The sequence below is a fragment of the Neopelma chrysocephalum genome, unplaced genomic scaffold (assembly GCF_003984885.1).
Source record: "Neopelma chrysocephalum unplaced genomic scaffold, ASM398488v2 Primary Assembly neopelma1_22, whole genome shotgun sequence".
Taxonomy (NCBI): Eukaryota; Metazoa; Chordata; class Aves; order Passeriformes; family Pipridae; genus Neopelma; species Neopelma chrysocephalum.
The window spans coordinates 11,637,635-11,658,698 of record NW_020897689.1 but is presented as its reverse complement, the minus strand read 5'-3'; the positions used below and the strand labels follow the sequence as shown (position 1 = coordinate 11,658,698).

The 21,064-nt window shown below is 37.7% G+C and overlaps 1 protein-coding gene across 4 annotated transcripts in view; it reads right to left on the bottom strand.

Annotated features, from left to right (window-relative positions):
• PDE7A (phosphodiesterase 7A) overlaps positions 1-20,959 on the bottom strand; it is a 74,867-nt gene extending 53,908 nt beyond the window's left edge. For 2 of the 4 annotated variants that reach the window (XM_027702881.1, XM_027703051.1), the window contains exon 1: positions 20,783-20,959. In XM_027702881.1, coding sequence (XP_027558682.1) covers positions 20,783-20,920 — 138 coding nt within the window. In that variant the 5' untranslated portion in view covers positions 20,921-20,959. The remainder of the gene's footprint in view (positions 1-20,782) is intronic. The other 2 variants (XM_027702964.1, XM_027703217.1) reach the window with 2 other exon arrangements.
• Positions 20,960-21,064: the final 105 nt, after the last annotated feature.

The window sequence follows — 21,064 nt, the reverse complement described above, 5'->3', positions numbered from 1 at the left end:
AGTTTTTTTGTTTTCTTTCAATAGGAAAAAAAAAAAAAAAACAACAAAAAAACAAACCAGAAAATAACAAACCAACAACCAAACTATGAAACTTTATAGGTCAGAACATACTTTACCCCCATAATTTACCAGAGAAGTCAGAAACTCTATCTTTGCCTCAGAGACAACTGCTGCTGTTTTAAGATATAAACTACATACATAACTCATAATTTCTAATAATAGAAAACAAAAATCTATTTCAAAAATGAACACACTGAAAGTGTATCTCGACCAACAGAGCAATAAGTCTTTTATATAGAGATAAATACACTCACTATATAAGCTATATGTAGAAAAAAATGCACAAATTTAAAGCAATCATTCTCAACCAGCAAGTGCCAACTTTTTACAGAAAGTAGTACAATGCAAAAAAAAAAAAAAACAACTAAGGTAGTTTTGTATACCCACTCATTTTTATCTTTCTAGACCTGAGATACTTATACTATTCCCCGAACAACTGAACTTTCTACACTGGACTGGCTGCTTTAATTACCTACAAGCCCAAAAGTTCAATAAAAATCTTTAAAACTTGTGGGTTTAGAAGTTGTCTGAAGTTGTTTCCTCCAGGCACACAATGCCTACTAGGGTTGTAAGTGGTGTAGTAATCAGGGCTAGGCGTGGACAGGGCGTTAGCCATAAAGCAATCCGTCCTTAGAGATGAGAATAAGTTTTCAGTTCATGCCAAAATGCCTTTGACCCTGAAAATTTAACACTGTACAAAGCTTTGAACAGGTTAGCCACAAGAGCACTGCAGCGCGTTTGAGAGCCTCCTCCTTTACAATAATTACGAGACTAAACATTGCTTAATTAAGTTTCCTTGTTTAATAAAAATAATTACCTGATGTTTTAAAAATCCACAGGTATAGGGCAGTTTATCTGAAATGCTGATGCCTCTTGTCATCAGGTTACGGCTTGTATTTGGTGGCACAAGACTAATGTAAGTCCTTTGAGACCACCTCGAGCAAAAAGATTGCAATGCTGCCTGTTACAGTGTGTGTGCATGGGGTACAACACCCAGCTGACTTGGAACTCAATCCAAGGACATTGATAGATCTTTTTATTCCCCAATTTTGCAAAATAGGTTTCAATATAACAGTCAACATCCAAGAAGCAGAAGAAAGTGACTAATAAGCTGAACTCCTTTCCTGGCTCCAGTCCCCCCATACCACGGGCATGTGGTACAGGAGGCTCGCTGCCCTTCAGCTGTACACCTTTCAACCTTCCACTGAAGCATGGCTTGTCCTAAGGCAATATATATTATTCCACCTCTTCCTGAATCCAGACATGTTGTGAAGGAGTGGGATAAGCTCATACAAATGCAAGGCTCCTGAAGAGAGGAACTGGAGTAAAAAAAATTATTTTTTGCAAGTAAGTATCTATTATCACATGTTGGAACAGACCACAGAAACAGTTTTGATATCAAAATTGTAACTTCTTCAAGGCTTAGGAAGGCAAGTCTATTATTGTATTACTGAAAAATATGGTTATGTTTAAAAAAACAGCATATATCTGTGAAACGCAGAGGATAAATTTCAATTTTTATCAAGCAGTACGTTTTCATGTTAATGCTTTCCTCTTGTAAAAAAAATGTAGACAACTAGAATCTAAAAAATTTCTTTGAATGTGAAGTTATGAAGGTCACAACAATATCCCCCACAAAACCTGCTGAAGGGACAATAAGCTTCTTTCCAATGCCAGATGAAATTAGCTGGATATTCTCATATTTTCATGGAAATCATTCCATATAAAATGGAATCCCATATGTGAAATTAAGCAAGTAGTTTAGCAGCCCCCAACCTCTTCTGCCCTATAAATTAAATTACATCACAAACCCCTCGAAAGAGGAATTTAGCTTTTATTCTCTAACCAAATATCACAGCATACTTGTTTATTTTACTTTCATTTTTCCTAGACATCTTGTACAATAAAGCATGTTCTGACAAACTCCCCTGATGGATTACTTTTCTATTTTATTCTCCGAACAATTATGTATAAATCATGTGGCATAGTTTGAGAGTCTTCCTTTAAAATTGAAAGGATGGTGATTTCCACAACTGCCAGCATTTTTGTTATTTCAAATACAAAGGGTGAACTGTAAGAAACCCAACAAACAACTAAACAGAAAGCCCCCATGCTGCACTGCAGATAAGACTAAAAACAGGTGAGAAAGCTTAACATCAGCATTACTTATAATTTTTGTTTGCTTTTAAGACAGAAAAGAATGGGAGGTGGGGGAGGTCACAAAAAATCTTTGAGACAGAAATATAACTTCTGATGGATTTGGGTAGTCATTTTTTCTCCCACCCCACCCCACCCTGTTACATTATCTATTTGACAGAGGTTTGCTTACTCAATTTCAACTTTATTGGGCTTCACTTACTAATTTTTTCTTGCAGTAGCAAAAGTACAACCAACCCGCCTATTTCACAAGAATACCCATGAGTATATCTCAGGCCCTAAGACGATCACCTATTCAGTGGTGCTACTTAGTTGCTCTTCCCTTTTATCTTGCCTGCGCAGTGAAATCTCCTTAACAAGGTCTGCAAACCGCTCCAGCTCATTAACCAAGAATTTAGAAAACGGGAGGCTGGGAAAGCTCCAGCTTGTAGTGAGGCATAAGAGCTTCTCCTGAAATAAGATGAGCAAGCATTTTGCAAAGCTAGAAGAGTAACCCAACTCTGGGAGCTGGGGGAAGTGACTGAATTCATGAATCTATAAATGTAAACAGCATGTGTACCCTAAGGAAGGAGAAGACAACATTCACAGGCTTTTCTTTAGCTGTCACTCATGACAATTAACTAACTGCAGGTAGGAGCTAAGCATCACCACCACTTGACTAATCCAGAAGAAACCTAGGCTCCATTTCACAGTTCACACAATCAGGGAACCAGAAGAGAGGCCAGGCATACTCTTGCCTCCCTCAACAAGCAGACTATTTTTTCACCTCTGATTGACAGCTTCCATTTTAGCATGCATACACAAGAGCACACCAGTTCAGGCAAAGTTCTTAAAAAGTAACTATCCAATTTTCCTACATTTATCAATCTAAACTGCCAGATATCCGGAAATCCTTCAGAGAGCAACTTAGTATCACATACAGCATATCAGCACATTCTGGGCACTGAGATAATTTGATACTACAAAGTCTAGAACTGACTCTGAGTTTATGAACATGGGAACTGCCTCCATGTATGTGCTAAATCCGTGCATGTCAAAGCCTGCTACATGTGTGCACAAGGCTGCTGCTCCAATTCCTAACCTCCCTCTCCAGTTGAGAATACTAGGTGACTCATTTCCTTGATATGCATATGCATCATTTCAGTGTCAGCAAGAGACCTTGCCTTTTCAAACTGCAGGCGTTGTCAAACTCCATCAGACCAAATGAACATCAGACCAGTGATGTCCCTTTAAGGGAAAACAGTTCTTGGTATATCTGATGTCAATCCATGTTCCTGAAAAAATTATGGGGGGTAGGGCCACACACGGACAGGCAGTTGGGAGGGAGGTAATTCTGCTTTCTAGAACACTTTTTTGTACCTATGGTCAAAACTGATAGGCAAGTTACCAAAAAGCATCCAGCATTAAAGCATCGAAGAATCATCAGATCATGAGAAAAAAAGAAATTAATAACAAAAACCAATGCATAATGTCAAGCATTACACAGACTCATACCTCGAGCTTTGCAAATAGCCAAGAACTGTAATACTTCTAAAACAGAACATCACTTGTGTAATTATTACCAATGAAGTAACAGGCCCATTGTATCTGTTGATATAAAAGGATAATTCAGTATCTATAAACACAGTTTAATCTCTAACAAAATTGATAAAACTACCTTCACTATCTTGATTCAGGTGCTTCTTAAATCTACAAAATCCTTCTCAAGTATGACATCAAATTTTTTTTCACCTTGCGCTCATGTCTAGATTTCTGCAGAATATCAACAGCCCACAACTGAATTAATATGTCAAAATGAAGGCCTCCAAGACATCAAGGCTGCCAGATTATGAAGGTGTGTGATGACTTTACATTAAGTTCTTTATTGTGCTGGTAAAAGAACACCGTGTCTGCTGATGGAACTGAAATCACTAATCCACAGAAAAGGTTTTTCATTAACTAGTGAGGCTCCTTCCATTCCCCAGACAGCCCTGAAAGAGCAGATCCTCAAACTCTCCTAGAAATCCCCTATCAAGAGATTGTTTTCAGGAATAGTATTTTGGTGTGGGTTGGTGCTATCAGAGTAATACACTTGGTTATAATGTAACAGCTAAGATAAACCCCAATTTTAGAAAGCATAAACCATCTCAAAACATTATAATCACCCACCAATTTTATGATGGGTTATTAATGTTTGTAATTTAAAGGTACTAAAAAGGTACTTTTTTCACCCACAGAAAACACTAATCAAAGTTAATTGTTACAGAAGAACTGAGAATTTTATCTGAAATCTTAAGTTGCTGAAAACATGCAAACTTGAAATGAAAACTGAAAAAAGACGGGTTGAATTAAAAAAATGACCTCCGCTAATATGAATAAAAAGCTGGGAATAAAAAAACGTGTATTCCAAGAGCTGCAATTATGATCCTTCACCTATTGTACTTGAATGACAGCAATGGATACAAAAATACTTTTTATTTGCCATGATGCACAAGGCATTTTTTTAATCCAGTTTTTTAAATCATTACTATCTGCAAATATAATTAATGCATCATATTGTATAACAGGCAAAATGGGTAATTTCTAAGAAAATAATTTAACCAGTTTATGTGAACTTGGAAACTCTTGAGACAGTAATAATCACTAAAGCTGCAACTGGAATTGTTACATTTGTCAGTACAGATATAACTTCTGGAGCACTGCTCTGTAAACTTTCAATGCACAGCCTGCCTATATTCCAGGCAACCCCAAGACAGCCAGTACTACCCATAAAATCAGTTACCTCACTTCTCCAAAAAATAAATAACACAGATCCATCAAAAAACCCAGACTAGAAGTTCACTTCAGAAGAAAACAACATTTTTTTCACTTATCTGCACACCCCAAAACCAGTTTTCTGAAAGAGACCCAATACTGAAAACATGCCGTAGGCCTTGTCTTCCAGAAGAGACCTTAATCCCCAGCTTCTTCAGTTTTTGTTCTCCTGTCAGTTTCTTACAACCGCACTTTCCTTGCCAATGTGTGAGGTACCGCAAATTCTTAAGTAACTGACATAATTTCCAAAGACAAATCACCTAGATGGCCGGACAAAGCTGATTAAAAAGATACAGTACATCCATACCAGCTTCATTTAAATGCGTGGGAGGAACCGACTTGGTGCCAACACACTTATGTAATGTGGTCCCTGCAGATGTTCAAAGCTTTGAGTCATCAGCTGGATTTGGAGATACACATCACAAAGCAGACTGGTAATTTAAAGAAGAACCCTCCAGGTGGTGTTGTGTGGATTTTAACATGGCAAAACATCTCAAAAAACATGCTGGGATATCTACCATATAGAACAGCCAGTTTTAAAAACCTCAATGACACATTCCACCATGCGTTAATTAGAATTAATTTATGCCCCATGGCCTCAAGAGCTGCTCTTAGAATTACTTATAATTCTTTAATCATCTTTAAGAAGGCATCCTTTTGCCATAATTTGGTCTATGGTTGTAGAACAATTTAAAATTCATAACTCCTAAACTTGTCCATCCACATATAACATTTTCAAATGCCTTTATTTCTTGTTAAGCTGTGTGCCTGTGAGTGTGTCTGACAGAGAGAATGAATGAATGACCCAGTCTGTCCCTTTACCACTTTCAACAAACTAGAGGGCTGCACTTGAGCCACCTTTTGTACCCTTACAATGAAACAAAGGACAAGAGCAAAGAATGCACAGTTCTTAAATACCACTATATAGGAAGTCCTATCTCAAATATCTGAAACATCTACCCATGAACATCCCCTTCCCTCCTCAGTATTTTTTCCCTTTTAAATTACAGGCTCAGTTATACCTTTTGCTTCTCTTTCTTACTAGTTTTACACATTCAAACAGGTTTTTTCTCCTTCACACTACTGTTGAAATATTTTACCTCTGTATATCAAAAAGCACAGCTCACACTTCTAAATAACACATATTTGTTTGAAGAATTCTAGTTAAAGTTGCGAAGTTAAAAATAAACCAGAATTCTTAGACAAAAAAGTAGGAGATGCAAACTTTAAGAGCTCATTTTCTGAGTATGAAGGACCAATTATTGCAGTTTTCACAAAGCATGATGAAGAGCCAGCATTACCAAGCACAGCCCTTATGCATTTGTCCACTAGCTAGCTTCATTCAAACACTGCTTGAGACCTTTAAAAACAAGCAGCTTGGCAGTCCTTTCCTTAGTAGTATGTCTACTAAAAAGTCAAACAGAATAATTTGATACTAAATACTTAAAATATGCTCATGAAGGTGAACACTCATGAAAGATAAATGCAGTTGCTTATCATGCCAACAGCATTTTAATGCCTATGGAATACCAAGACAACATTTTATTTTAAAGCCCACCAACCAGAGATGCTTTCTGTAGTCTAAAAAGCTAGAAGACATCATGTTTCTCTCTGTAGCAAAAAACATACCAAGTAATCAAAATAACCCACAGTTGCTGCTGGAGGCTTAAATAAGTGTTGTAGACACAGCATAAAAGAGCTATTATCAAAGACATGTCCTTATCTAACAGAGCAATTTTTCATGAATAAGCCTAAACATTAATTTCATTCAGTGAAAAACCAATACACCAATACACCACAAGAGTACACTGCAGTTAAAAGTGAAAGCAACACCAAGGAATCCAGCACTACTGTCTATTACAGTATCTGCACCAGTAATTCTGTATTACTAGTTCTGGGCGCCAGCTGGCAACATCAGATCCCAAAATACTTATCTTCATTCTCAACCTTTTTCTGTCTCAAACAGCAGCATGAAGGATTACAGACTGACCAGATCCTTTTCCCCTAAGCGTAAGTCCCTCTTCCCCTCAAAAGTATAGGAGCAGAACTATCATATTCTATGGTAGACAAAGGAGCCTATAGAAGAGCCTGCAAGGCTTGGAAAGAGAATTTATGACGGAGTAAAGATTTCAAAAACAGCTAAGTGAAGGGATACACTTCTGTGTATCTGCATAGCTGAGATGGGAACAGAGATGCTGAAGGAGACGGACACTTCAGCAGCACTCTTCAACCAGATCACACAGGACATGAGAGGTCACTGCTGTTAGGGCAGAGATGACAAGTCCCTTATCTCACCTACACTCCTTGCACAATTTTTCAGCACTAGAGCAGAGGTTTAACAGTATTTTGACTTCTTATTGTAACATTGTTTTTCACAACAGCACTGAGAAAAATTTAAAATGCACATTTCAGGCAAGTAAGCACAACTCACTAGCACACACACAACTAGCTCAGAATTGCCAACTGAAAAAATAAGTATTTACATGGGGTAAAACTCACATAACATTTAGATCAGCACACTATAAAACTAAAGAATATAATCACTTCACTAAATATCTACTTTAACTACAAAGCCATCTGCCTTGAAAACTGCAGATCTCCCATCTTTGTTGAACCCAAACACTACTTTGTTGAATGCACCAATGAATTTTCACTAATATGTTTCTTTCTCCTGAACTACAAAATGTAGAACCATGGACTGATAAAACAGAAAAAACCTGCAGGATACCTGGGATTGAATATAAAAAAAGAAGGTATTGAAAAAGTACTGCAATTATATGACATTAATTCTTTTTTCTGCACATAAGGGAGTTTTGCCAGGTCAGTTTATTCATGGGATGAAACCTGACTTTGAATTATTTCAGTTCATTATGCATCTAATTAAGTAGCTTTCTGGTTAAGTCCTCTGGATATCATTGCTCTGGTGCTTTTACCAAACCCCTTCTAATCACTGAACTTTGGACTAAAGACAATAGCACATTTCACAGTCCCATTTTATAAGCTATTTCAGGCCTTTACTCTCTACTGGTTGACTTGGGTATTGGGAAGACTCACAGCAGTCAAAGGAAAAGTAAGATTTCAGACAAAAATCCAGAAACTAGAAACTGTAACCATACTCTCCATCTGAACACTCAGTAGAATGAGGCCCACTTCCAAAACCAGGATTGCCTCTATTTTCCTGTATCCTTCCCTTTCCAACTCACTTTAACTAACGACTGCCTCAAATGCAGCCCCTTTATCCCAGCTGCATGCAGACAGCAGTCCTCAGTCTACTGGAATCACAGGCAAAGCAGCAGCGCAGGGGACCAAACAGGGAGCACAGATAATTATAGCACCTATGAGACAATATCACAGACCTGATGGACATGAAGCAGAAAGACCACTGGAACAGAAGAGTGAGAGCCATCATGCTGCTCTGACAGTGCTAGAGGCTCCTATATCGTTACAACAAGAAAGAGAAAATTGATACAGAGGCACTGAAGAAACAATTGAGAAGCAAGCTCAATGCTGGAAATTGTAACTCAGCAACTATTGCCTCACTGGAGGCTTCTCTGTTTCGTGGCACTGCCATACTCTCTGCAACACCCTGCAGAGAATTAGTGGCACAGCCCATAGCCAGCAGAGAATGTTGCTTCACAAAAACTAGGGATGAAAGCATACACCACCACTACATGACAGCACATGCACACTTAGGTGTCCATGGAAGCCTTAAAAGTCCACAGCTTTCTCCTCCAAACAAGAGTTGCTTTCCTTCTTCTTCTCAAAGCATAAATTAGTGGAATTCCTAAAGAGCAGAGACCTGTTTAAAAACTTATTACATATTATTCTAATAAATATTCTATAGTTTTGCAATAGATCCATTTCCTTTATTTACCAAACTTATTTTCATTGGCACTTTCACAGTGAAGTGAAGCACTGGGCCTCATAAAGACACTCGAAACTTTCACAGAATGTTTTGAGAGGCTGTATCTGGGCCTAAGCCACCATGAAGGAACATGAAGAAAGCAATGCCACAAAGCGGGCAGCAGAGGTGAGAAAATGCAACAGATGAAACAGATGGGAATCAATGTGTGCTTTCAACAAAACCATACTGCTTTCACAACAATCTCATGAAACGCAGAGGTAATATTCTGCCATCATGCTCATCACACAGATTATCTGATCTTCACCTTCTCCCAAGGGGAACAAACCCCAAAAGGCGCTGGCAGAACATCTCTCATACACTGCCTTTTGTCACTCCTTGTTCTTCGTTCTCACAAACATTAGAAAGGAAATTTCAGGTAAGATCTTTACGCAAAAATGAAAACCTACTAAGAAAGGATGCCCATACACATCACCTTTTCTATCCTCAAGTTTTACTTCATCTGCAGACCCATCATCCGCTACTGATCAATTCTCTTCTCATACACCAGCATGTGTGAAATGGAAGCCAATACATTTATTCCTGCAGCTTTTTCTCTTCTATCATGATCCAGTAAACGTACCAGCAGTACAGTCTATTTTATCTCCTTGAATGTTGACAATTCCCAGGAATGTTCTCATGGTGCTCCTCTATGCAGATCGCATACGGCATCCTAATTCAAGGCACTACTCCTAAGTCATGCTTTGGGTTCCACAGAGGCCCCCAAGGAACCCACCAACAAATACCTTCAACAGAACTGAAGGCACTTCAGGCTGGGATTCAAAATAATTCTGCCAATCAATATAATCAGCATACTGTGTGCTCTACTAAATTCAGCAGAAACGGATGGCTGAACAACTGTGCACACATGTACATGGTCAATCCAAGTTTGTTTGACTTGGCAACTCAGTAACACAGAGAATCAGCTATTAGCATACGACTGTCCTTGGCTTAAGACATGCTTCGAGGCAAGCTCTACAAAGTTTGAAGGAGGTATGTTACAAAAAGGAATTCTGCAGAAAGGGAAAACAGAAAAAAAAAAAGCTAGAAAGAACAATCCTGACAGTTATCTGACATCATCCTGAAGCACTTACAACTCTAAAACTAATGTCTTCATCTATTGTTCATTCTGACCAAAAGCTTCTAAAAACTTATGGTAAATGATAAAGTTGACCTAATAAGTACAATCTAATAGGTACAAACTTCTTGCTTAGAAAGATCAAGTGAAAGCAACAAATATTCCCAAAATTGTTATATTTAGGATATTATTTTGTCCTGTGATTTGATGGACACAGGGCAACATGGTAGCAAATGGTACAATAAATATAATTTTCTTCTCCTTTCTGAATCTATGCAGCACCCAGCATATCCTTATTCAGTTACCATCTTTTCATATATATATCTATATATTTATTTTCATATGTGTGTGTATACATATACATATACACTCACTCCCACATAAAAACACACACTAGCAAGCCTTTTAGGTATGCTAAACAATTCTCAAAGACAAATGACAGGACTGATCCTTCTCATACATTTCATTCATAAACTGTAACAACCATAGCTACATTTCATTAAAAAAATGCATAAAGATGCTTTCAGTTTTACATGAAAATAACCTTTCATTTGAACGTTATTTCTAAATGTACTACTTGTATAGATGAGAAAAACAAAAGACTTCATATTTTGAAGTCTATTAACCCAAATTTCGAAATTGGATGTTTTACAGTTAAAAAATAAGAAGAAATATAGATTCTTTTGACTTAATGTACTTCATCAAGCATTTGTTCAAAAGTTAACAACAGCATTCTTTCTACCGAGTCACATCTATACAATATCTGAAATACACTAAACCATGGATTCGTCTAATAGAAATGAAATTACAGATTCTGAAGCTCTGTGAAGAAAAAGAATATATAAAAGATATGGGTGCACAATGTTTCTTTGGGAGTACTAAAAATCTGATACAGTGGATTAGTTAATTTGAATAACACCAGGGAATTATTCAGCCCCCTCCTGTTTGAGAAGAAAGTGAAATAATTCAACACAGTTGTCAGTGTTCTGGACATTCCTCCAACTGCAATGGAAACAACTTGAGTCAGTGTTGCCACACACTGTGCGGCCCCTGCCTGCACATTCCTGTTCCTTCCCTTGCACCAACACTCCTCAGATCCTGCAAGAAAGCCAAGGAGAGACAAAGCAGCAGAAAATTACTGCTACAAAAATTAAAGGGCTTTCTGCTACTCCAGCTCGGCAAACCAGCTTTCTGCAGGGTCAGAGGAGTGCAAATGTCAGCACTAGAGGAGTAAAGATATACAGCTAAAAGCAATTACTGCACAAGCCATACTGCTTACGCTACACCAAAAGCACTTTGCAACTATGACTGCAGACATTAAATAAAACTCTTACCTGAAAAAGAGTTTCCATTTAAAATAGGAATAGTAATAAAAACTGTGGCTCCTGTCAACAGTAATCATCAACATCCAAGCAACAAGCACAGCATTACAAAGTGTCAAACAAGGCAGAATTAAAGAAATTAACCTCCTATTTTTCATGACACATTAAATACAAAAACCATTGTACTTAACTTTAACCATCTTAATTTGAGGTGTGTCAGAAACAAAAAACTTCTGTAACACGTTTTATTACACTAAGAAACAAACTCAAGATGTATTCTTTAGCTTATCGACCTACCTAATCAGACTCTCCTCCTACCCTATCAGACTCTCTGCCACGTTCACCATAAGAAAAAAAATCTGACCTCCTGGCTCGCAAATGGCTTTCAATACAATCAGATTTTTCAGCATATAGCTCTTCCTACACTGTGTTCTCATAAAATACAATAATATTAAGAAGAAAAAAAATCTTAAACTTCATTAGTCATAATAGTCTTATTTATTCAGCCAATCATGAATAATAACTTCTTATCTAATGCTCTCAAATCATCTTTCCTACAAATCTCATGAAAATAGATTAGCCTTGTAGTGCAGGTTGACTATTTCACTTACAGTCTATTGTATCAAAAGGTGACAGGAGGAGAATTTTAAGCAAGGGCCTTTTATTAAGACAAAAAACCCATCCCTTCAGACCTCAACTTAAGCTGGAAAGGCACTGACAATAATATAGTGCCATAGTATCACACGAAAAAACACAAGGTAACCACAGCTTCAACCATTCAATGCTCCTATGGAGATGAAGCCTTTCTCCTCCTTAAAAGGGCCTAAAGCTCAATACAGATCACAAAGTACAAGTCCAACACGTTCCCTGCAAGCAAAAGTTCAGGAATTTAGTACCTGCAATTTGCTATGTTTAACTTCTAGTCTTCATTTATGGGGGGTTGCAAAATTCTCGCAATAACTTGAAGTGACAAAGATATAAGCAGGGGGACTATATGCAGAAGAGAACTAATATCCTTTTTGAAAAGAGAAGGGAAAAAAACATTGAGAGGACAACAATGTTTTTAAAATATTTGTGACATTCTGAGTTTCTCAAGGTAAAGAAACTCAAGATGAATTTTTTTTTTAATTCAGGTCATAAAGTTTTCCTATTTCCTCTGTCAAATTGTGAGCTATATACTAGATATTTTATCTGGACAAAGACATAATCAGTTTATTTTGTCCAAATGAAAACAAGTTAGGAAAAGCTGATTAAATATACTGTATAAATTTAGTAAAAAATGCAGAAATTCCTATTATCACCACACTAAAGAAAATATAGCTCAGATTTTACAACAGAAGAAATGACAACAAAACTCCATAAAATTACTCTCTGGATCTTCCATAATAAACAAGAACATCAAAGAAAACTCACCTTTACTTCCATACACAGATATTTGTTATTTAGCTGTTTCACACCATGTTTGCAGCTGGAAAAGAAACTACAAATTTTTCTTTGCCCAATACCAGAAAGAGCTCAATTATTGCAGTTGCTGAAATCTAAAGTCTAAAATTCCACAGATAATAATCAAGGAAATTTAAGTACTCCAGGCTCTTTGAAAACTGGTTACAGGACTCTACCATTCCAAAAGAGAAGATAAGGCACTACTGACAAGACACACACCCCTGCCACACATACATATTTCAGGAGATTACTGTGGCACATGAACTTTACTGGAAAGTTTAAGAAAATGGAAGTACAAGTTCATGCCTGACTAAATGTGAAACCTTCTCCTCAGCACACCATTAACTGCAACATCAATATATGGACCAAATTAGCTACAAACACAAAGCAAGAAGTAACACAGGCGAGTGTCACTCCTGCTACGACAGCTACTGTTCCTCCACTACCAGACTATAGTATTCTGTGTCTTTTTTGCAAGAGTATTAACTTTTTGTGATCTAGATGTATAACTGAGTCCCTCATGGAATCGCTTGCCACTATCCTAACACCACATGTAACTCTGTTTTTAGGACAACTAAGAACCATCACATCAGACAGAAATCTCACACAAAGTTACTACACCTTTCCTGTTCCACCTACAGAAGTCTCAAGCTTCCCATTATAACTTTTCCCTCACAGCCTTGGAATAGGTTCCTGTATCTTTTCCTTTGTTTTTTTTTACCCCTTGGGATAGAACTGACCCCTTGTCCTAAAGGGGGCAACAGGTTGTGTTTCACATGTATTAAATATCCAGTTTTACTAGTCAGAGTAGCCTCCAGCTATGTCTGTTATTGGGGGGCAGAGGGAGAGATAGGAAAAAAATCCCTATCACTGGTAAAGGAAACAGTCTCTTTCTTTCCACATATCTCATCTGGCAGAAAGGAGTGGAAGAAATAGTAAAATATTCTGCTAATACAGAGCTTTCTTTATTATTCTCATTGCAGCATACTCTTTCTGATGCTCAGGCAGGCAGAGGAGGAGGGCCTGCTGCAAATCTTGGCTCCTTCACAAATTCAGCTAGGAGCTGAGAAAAGAATTCACCCTCTACTTTGCGATGAAAAGCAGACTCCAAGAATCTCTTAAATTATAATTACTGTGGGAGTGTGGTCAGAAAGATAATAAATAGGATTGCCATATCAAAGGTGTACAAAAGAGAGGGAAGTGGGAGGAAAACAGGAGTCAGACTGCTGTAACAGAAGTAAAAAATTCTCAGAGTATGGAAGAGAGGAGGGCAGGGAAGGTGAGATAACAGCCACAAATTTATTTTCAACCAGAAAGAAAACAAAATATTTGGCTACAAATTCCTTTCAATACACATAGGATGCAAACATACAAATAAACAATTCTCCAACTAAACTGTAAACCCAGTTTCCCAGAACTGCATTTTTGTAATAAAATATTTTGTCTTTGGCCGGTAGCCTTGCTGGATTACACAGGGTGCTTATTTACACTGCAGTTACTTGTTAATGACATAATCAGAACAAACTGAGGAAATGTCACATCTAATGAAAGACAAACACTTCCAAGTTTTCCTATGAGGATTTCTGTGCATAACTCTGAACTGGAATTTGAGAGGTCTGGGTTCAATTCCTGGTCCCAGACATATGCTTCCTGTAAGACCCTACATGCATGTGCATGCCCACACCAAGTATTTCTATTTGCTTATATAAAAGAGTTTTCTTGAGGAGAATTGAACATTTCATTTACCTGTGAATGCACACAAATGTCTATTGGCACTAAATGCATTATGTAGTATGATTACTGAGATTCAGATTCAAGTTTTTAGCACGCCCATCCTCAGACCTTCATTTACAAGGAACGGATATTTTGACAGAATACACTACATTCCTTTAATCATATCATAAGATACATGAATTTGTATCTTACACACCCCACTGTACAAATTCACATGTGGAAAGTGCTGATATATGTTAGCTAAGATTTACACAGCAAAGGACAAACAAGTTATTTTGGTTTCACGCTTCTGGGAGAAAAAAAAAAAAGACAAATCACCAAACTAATTTGAGCTGTCAAATTACTCACTATTTCCATGCAGGTTCAGTGAATTTGTAATAAAGGCAAATACAACATGTTTAGTCCAATCCAAAACGTGTTTCACATATCTGAGCCACAACCTAGCAGGACTTGGGAAATATAGCCACGAATCTGAGATTCGCAATGCCAGAAAACTACTAAATACATTCAGAAATCTACAATGTTAGCAGAAAACCAGTGGAATCTTGTAGATACCAAGTGATGAGGGAAACACAAGAAAACAGTAAGCCAGTCGTCACTGACATGAGTAAGAATTGTTTTAACAAATCACCATTCTATTACCATGGGTTTCTTCCACTGTAGGCTTTGCAGAAAATAAAAGAATGGAAGAAATAGATTCAAAATGCAGACGTCCTCAACATTGTTTTCCACAAGCCAAAACTGCAGAACAACAGATGTGTCGGAAAATTACATTATTTCTGTGATACTTTATTAACTCCAAATTGAGCATATTACCATATTGACTCACAATTAACCTAGTTTGGATGCTGTTGCTTTTCTCAAACAACCTAAAAAAAACAGCCTTACTTAGCAAATAGAGAGTTGTTTTAAGAAAAGCTGCTGAAACAGACATCCCATTCAAAACACTTTAATTCCAACAACCTGTATTTGCATCCTATTACTACGTAATTAGTTCATATAGAATACTGAATATTCATATCCTAATGCTGTCTTCTTGTAAAATTGTTTTATGGTTGAAATTCAATATTTCAAAAATATTCAAAACTACAATCTCTTCTCAAACCAATTTCTCTTTAGAGACAGTACGAGAAAATTGAAGTTCATACAAAGCACAAAACATACTATTACACAATCTGGACAAAAAAGAATTGACTTCTGGTGATTTAAGACAATCTAATTAAAGGGGAGTTTAAACTATTATTCTGTTTAGATATTACATAGACAATTACAGGCCATGAAATAAGCTGCTATGATCTTTTGCAGAATGAAAGTACCAATGTTGCCTTATATTACAATATATGAAAAAGTTAATTGGTAATAAAACTCAGAGCATTTTAAAAATGAACTGCCACATAAAATTACTGTAGTGCATGAAAGCCTCAATCAGAACTTGTCTGTGCTGTGTGTAGAATCAGTCTCTGCCTCTCATATGAATAGATGTAATCTCAGCAACCAGACACAATAAATACAAGATGAAGGGAATGGCAAGCATAGCAGCAACACAGAAATAATTCCAGAGGCTAGGAATCACAACATGAAAATTATTTCATTATTTCAACTCGTTAATTATTCATGCAGCAGAGATACAGGAAATGGCAGGAGAAAGCTAATGAAAGAGCAAGCAATTGAGAAACACTGATGAAGAGGTTTAGAAGGGTATAGAAGAAAAGTTATGAAAAACAGCGGATAAGAAAAGAAAGAGGTTTAGGGTAAGGTTTCACATTCAATAGTAGGGCCAACGTAAGGCATTCCTTCTGCTTCTCCACTGCTCATTATTCCTGGTCTAGCATTGTGGTGTACTGCTTCCTACTTACTAACAGTCACAATCATTTATGAAACTGTACTATGAGTCATCCAAGGCTGAAAAATAACCTGATTAAAAAAAAGGAAAAAAAAAAGAAGTTGACACAACTAAAAGGAAAACGCAGGAGTAGAAACGAGCAGCTGCAACGGAAAAATAGGTCACGCCAACATTTCTCCCAGCAAAAAGGTGCAACCATGGAATTAAAGACCAATGTCTATGTGCAGACCATATAAAAACACCTCTCAACTCTGCCTTGTAACTTGTCATGCTACATGCAGAGTGAAACAAGTTTGGATCACATCAGGTAACAAACAGTGAAAAGTTACACAGTAAAAGGTGGCCAAAACACTTGGTTAATATTGGGGAACACATTTTTCAGAGGAAGTGTACTTTCACTGAAGAATCCACTGATGCAGGACATTTCCAGTTGCTCTTAGCGACTTTTTTCTCCACTTCATCCTCCAAGCCAAATCTAGGATTCCATGCGCACGATGTACAGTCTATTGTTCAGGTGCATAACATATGAGAAGTCACAAAGTATGACACTATATTGCTTAAATGCATGAAATGGAGGAAGAATGAAGGATTATGAACTGGCTTATCAAACATGAGGAGCAGTACATTGTACACAGTAATACTTGGTGCTTCAGGTGGAGACAGTGTCCACCTTTCTGAGACTCAAACGGAGTCTTCTGTTATGTGCTCCATTCCCTCTTCATGCAATTTCATCATTAGGAGACATCTTTACCATCATCAGTTTCAATCATTTAAGGACAAAGGCCAAAACTAGATCTTTACATCTATTCAGACATTGCTACTAGATACTATTGATGTCATTTTTGGAGGAACTGAAGAAACTGCAGAACCAGTTACAAAGCAAAGGGAGAAAAATGAGTCAAAAATAGCAGGTTAGGCCAAAGTTTTCTTACTCATTTATGATATGTTTATGTCAATTCAGCTTGGAGGGTGGGGGGAGTGCAACGCAGGACAATTTAAAAGTGTTTGCAGTCATACTTGTTAAGTGGTTTTCATTATAAACCCTTATTCATAAAAAATACAGACTAAAAATTTTCACACTAAGTACATTTTACAAATTCTTTTTTACTACTATTACTACAACACAAGTTAAAAACTAGATGAGGCAATAAATCAAAATTTGTTCTCTGAAAGCTCAGCTTTAATTTGAGAAACATAATTTTGTAACATTTGGAATGAACACCCTAAGTGTATGATCCAAGGTACTACTTAACATCCACTTGATCTCACAGTGAACCTAAATTCAATCTCATTTGTATGAAATGTCCTGGTCATTTCACCAGTTACCCATTTCAAGTGCCCTTAAAAACAGCTTTTACCACTAGCATTTAAAATTGTTTCACATTCAAAGAAAATTATTAACTCCAACAATTGTATAAACCCATACAATAGCAGCTTTTCACTTGACCTGACTTGAACAATAAATATCACAAGTAACCTTCAGGTAAGAGATGTCACTTTTATTATTTCTGTTGTAAAAACTTTGAAATTAACAAAAATAAGACTACAGGGATAAAACTACAAAGAAAAAGGAATAAGCTCTTCTCTGCATTTGCTGGGGATCGTGAAAGATATAAATCACCACAAGAAAGATTTAATTCAGTATTAAAAAAGAACTCTCATGACAAGAGCAGTTAAGCACTATTAAGAAAAATTGACTAGTGAGATTGCATAATTTCTATCATTTGAGGCTTTTATGGATTTCAAAAGCCTAGTGGTACCATCTTTTCCTTTAAATCAGTTCTGACAAACTTCACTAAGCATATTTTATTCAAAGAGGTGGCAGGAAGCTATCCAGTTTGCTGCTTGTGTTAGTTTTCTGCTGTTCTAGTGAACTGAATCAGCAAACACCTGACAAGCATCAGAGATGGCATAGAGGAAGTAGTAACAACATCTGCCCAATGACAGGACTTTTAATCTTCAGCGATAATGAGTTATGTTAACTCACCTCATCTCATAAGACTATATCTTAAAAAACAGATTAAGCAAACAGATTAGACAAACATCTGCTAATAACACTGTAGGTACAATTTATCCTTCCTGGGGCTGAGAGGAGTAGACCAGAATTCTCGAGGTCATTCACTGCATACTTAAGTTTTAAAAGGCAACATAGAGCCCATTTTGAATCCATTTAGTGAAACTTTAACAAAACCAAAATTTCACTTAATATATACAGAGATAGATATTTGCCCACTTAGCACTGCCGAAATTAGATATGTCTAACGTAGCATGCATTTACCTCACACGTGTTTCCTATGTAAAATACTGTCTTGCTGAAAGGATAAGCCTAAAACATTTTATGACTCCATCATTTCAGTTTTAATCTCTTAAGTGGGAATTCAATTTTCAAGACCTTATATTTTTTAAGAAAACCTGCTAAATGTGTATAGCTGTAAAACGTTGGCTGTACATACCAACTTCTTGAGTACACATCTCCAGTTTTACTCCTATTGCCCAAAGCTAGCTGGAGCAGAAGACTGAAAACGACAGACTAGTACGGGTTCAGACCCCTCTGAACAGCAATGGAACTGGAATACTCTGAGTCTTACAGAAGACTTGCAAGGTGATGAAAAGTTCAGGAGTTACATAGAATCATTAATGTCACTGGTGATGCTTTAGTCCATCATTTACACCAGCCTGTGATTGGAGGACATTCACATCATATTGTCTGCAGAAGACTTCAGGGAAAGGAAAAAACACATAAAGCCAGCAAAACATAGCTGTATTCTAATCAGAAGTCAAAAAATAACAAAGGCTTTCTCACTTAAATATCCTAATTCCTTTTTGTTAATGCATGAACCTAGTTCTTTGGTTTACACAAGCAAAACACTACTTGGTCAAGTACACATACGGTTTCCCTTTTTACAAGTTATTAAAGCACCTTTTCCTGTAACTCACTAATATACCTACAGCATATTGGTCAGAAAACAAGGAATCCATTGAGAAGCTTGAAAGATGGGGAAAAAAATACAACCTACTTTGAATGTCAATACCATATTTAATTTGATATACACTTCATGCGTCACCTGCTCTGGAGACCATACAGGAAGGAATACAATATATCACCTTGCCCGTTTTGACTATTCCTTTTCAGAAAACCATGAATGCTTCAAACAAGAGAGACTCTTCTCTTATTTGCACAGAACAAAATGTGCTACATTAGGCTGGACTTTCAAGACAATTTATAAATATGGGAAATTCACCATCACCAAGTACAACTCAGAACATGCACTACAAATGGAGAAGATCCTAACTGAGTTGCTACACGGAAAATTAATCTGTCATAAAAGCAAAGTTTTTGTTAATTATTACATTTATATTCAGGGAAGAAAGCATTGTCAACATACGTCCATCTTTGTTTGCCAGCTAATAATTATTTCCATATGCATTCCTGGTCATTAACACGGTATTTTGTTGATTCTTCCTGTCCAAATATATATGTGCCTAATACTCACACACACAGAGAGCTCCACTGCTACCAAACCAGGGACAAAGCCAAAAGTGACTGACAGGTCTGTAATTTCTACATATGCATATATGAAGAAGAGTAAGTCATGAAAAGAAAGTAGAATAATGTAATAAGAGACACCAAAAATGTACAGAAAAAAAATTATCATTACACGTGAAAAGAGCAAAGACAGCATCTTTGTGAGGACAACGTACTTCAGAACACTTAAGGAGACCTTTCAACCTCGATATAGGAAATCCTCAGAAGCCAAAATGGGCTGACTTCCCACCAAAACACATGCTTTCCACCATAATTTTCTCCAGAGACTTCCGCTAGAATATAATTTTATCACTGGGTGCTGGGAAACCATACTAACGCACATTCAGAATTTAGGACAGTGTTCACAAGAAAAACCTGCCTTTTGTCCTGATAGTTATAATGACCCTTTTCGTAGTATTTCCAACACGATCAGATGAAACTAAATACAGTGCAGTTCATATTGTGACTGATGTAACGTGGGCAGGAAACAATACCGTGGAAAAGAAAAAGCCAAGGATCTTTGTCTCCTTCTAGACGGATTGCCAAGTCTCAGTAGTTGGAGGGAGAAAAAGCACAGCATCCCAAATAAAACACTGCAGTGCATGTTCACCATTTCGGCAAAGTCGCTGCAGCTTTTGGCAATCCCGTAGGAAATCTGGACCCCTCAAAGAAAGCCCAAGCTAAAAAAAAAACAAACTAAAAAGACAGAAAACAGCCCTAGCTTAAAAATTACAGAAGAAACAAATAATCTACTAGCTGTGGAAATAAAGCCCAAGGAGTTCACCAATCGCATCACAACCGATACTACAGAGATAAGCTCTGCAATAACCAGCCATAAATCTATTAAATGCTGTATCTTCTCGCCGCCGCCGCCGGTGTTCGGGCGCAGGCGGGCAAGGGCTGCGGGCCCGGTGGTGGTGCCTACCTGAGAGAGCTGCCGGGGGTTGGGGCAGCCGAAGAGCGCGGAGCTGGAGCTGAAGCTGATGGCCCCTCTGCGGCTGAGGACGTGCTGCGGCACCGGCCTGTCCAGCGGCAGCACGGGCAGCTGGTAACATACTTCCATTGACGAAGCCTCGGTGCGCCGGCCCGCCGCGGGGCAGCGGCCTCGCCCGCCGCACCTGCCCGCGCAGGGCTCCCCGCAGCGGGGAAGGGCCGGCGGCGAAGCCCCGCGGGGGCCCGGCGCCTCCTCGCCGCCCCCGCGCCCCCC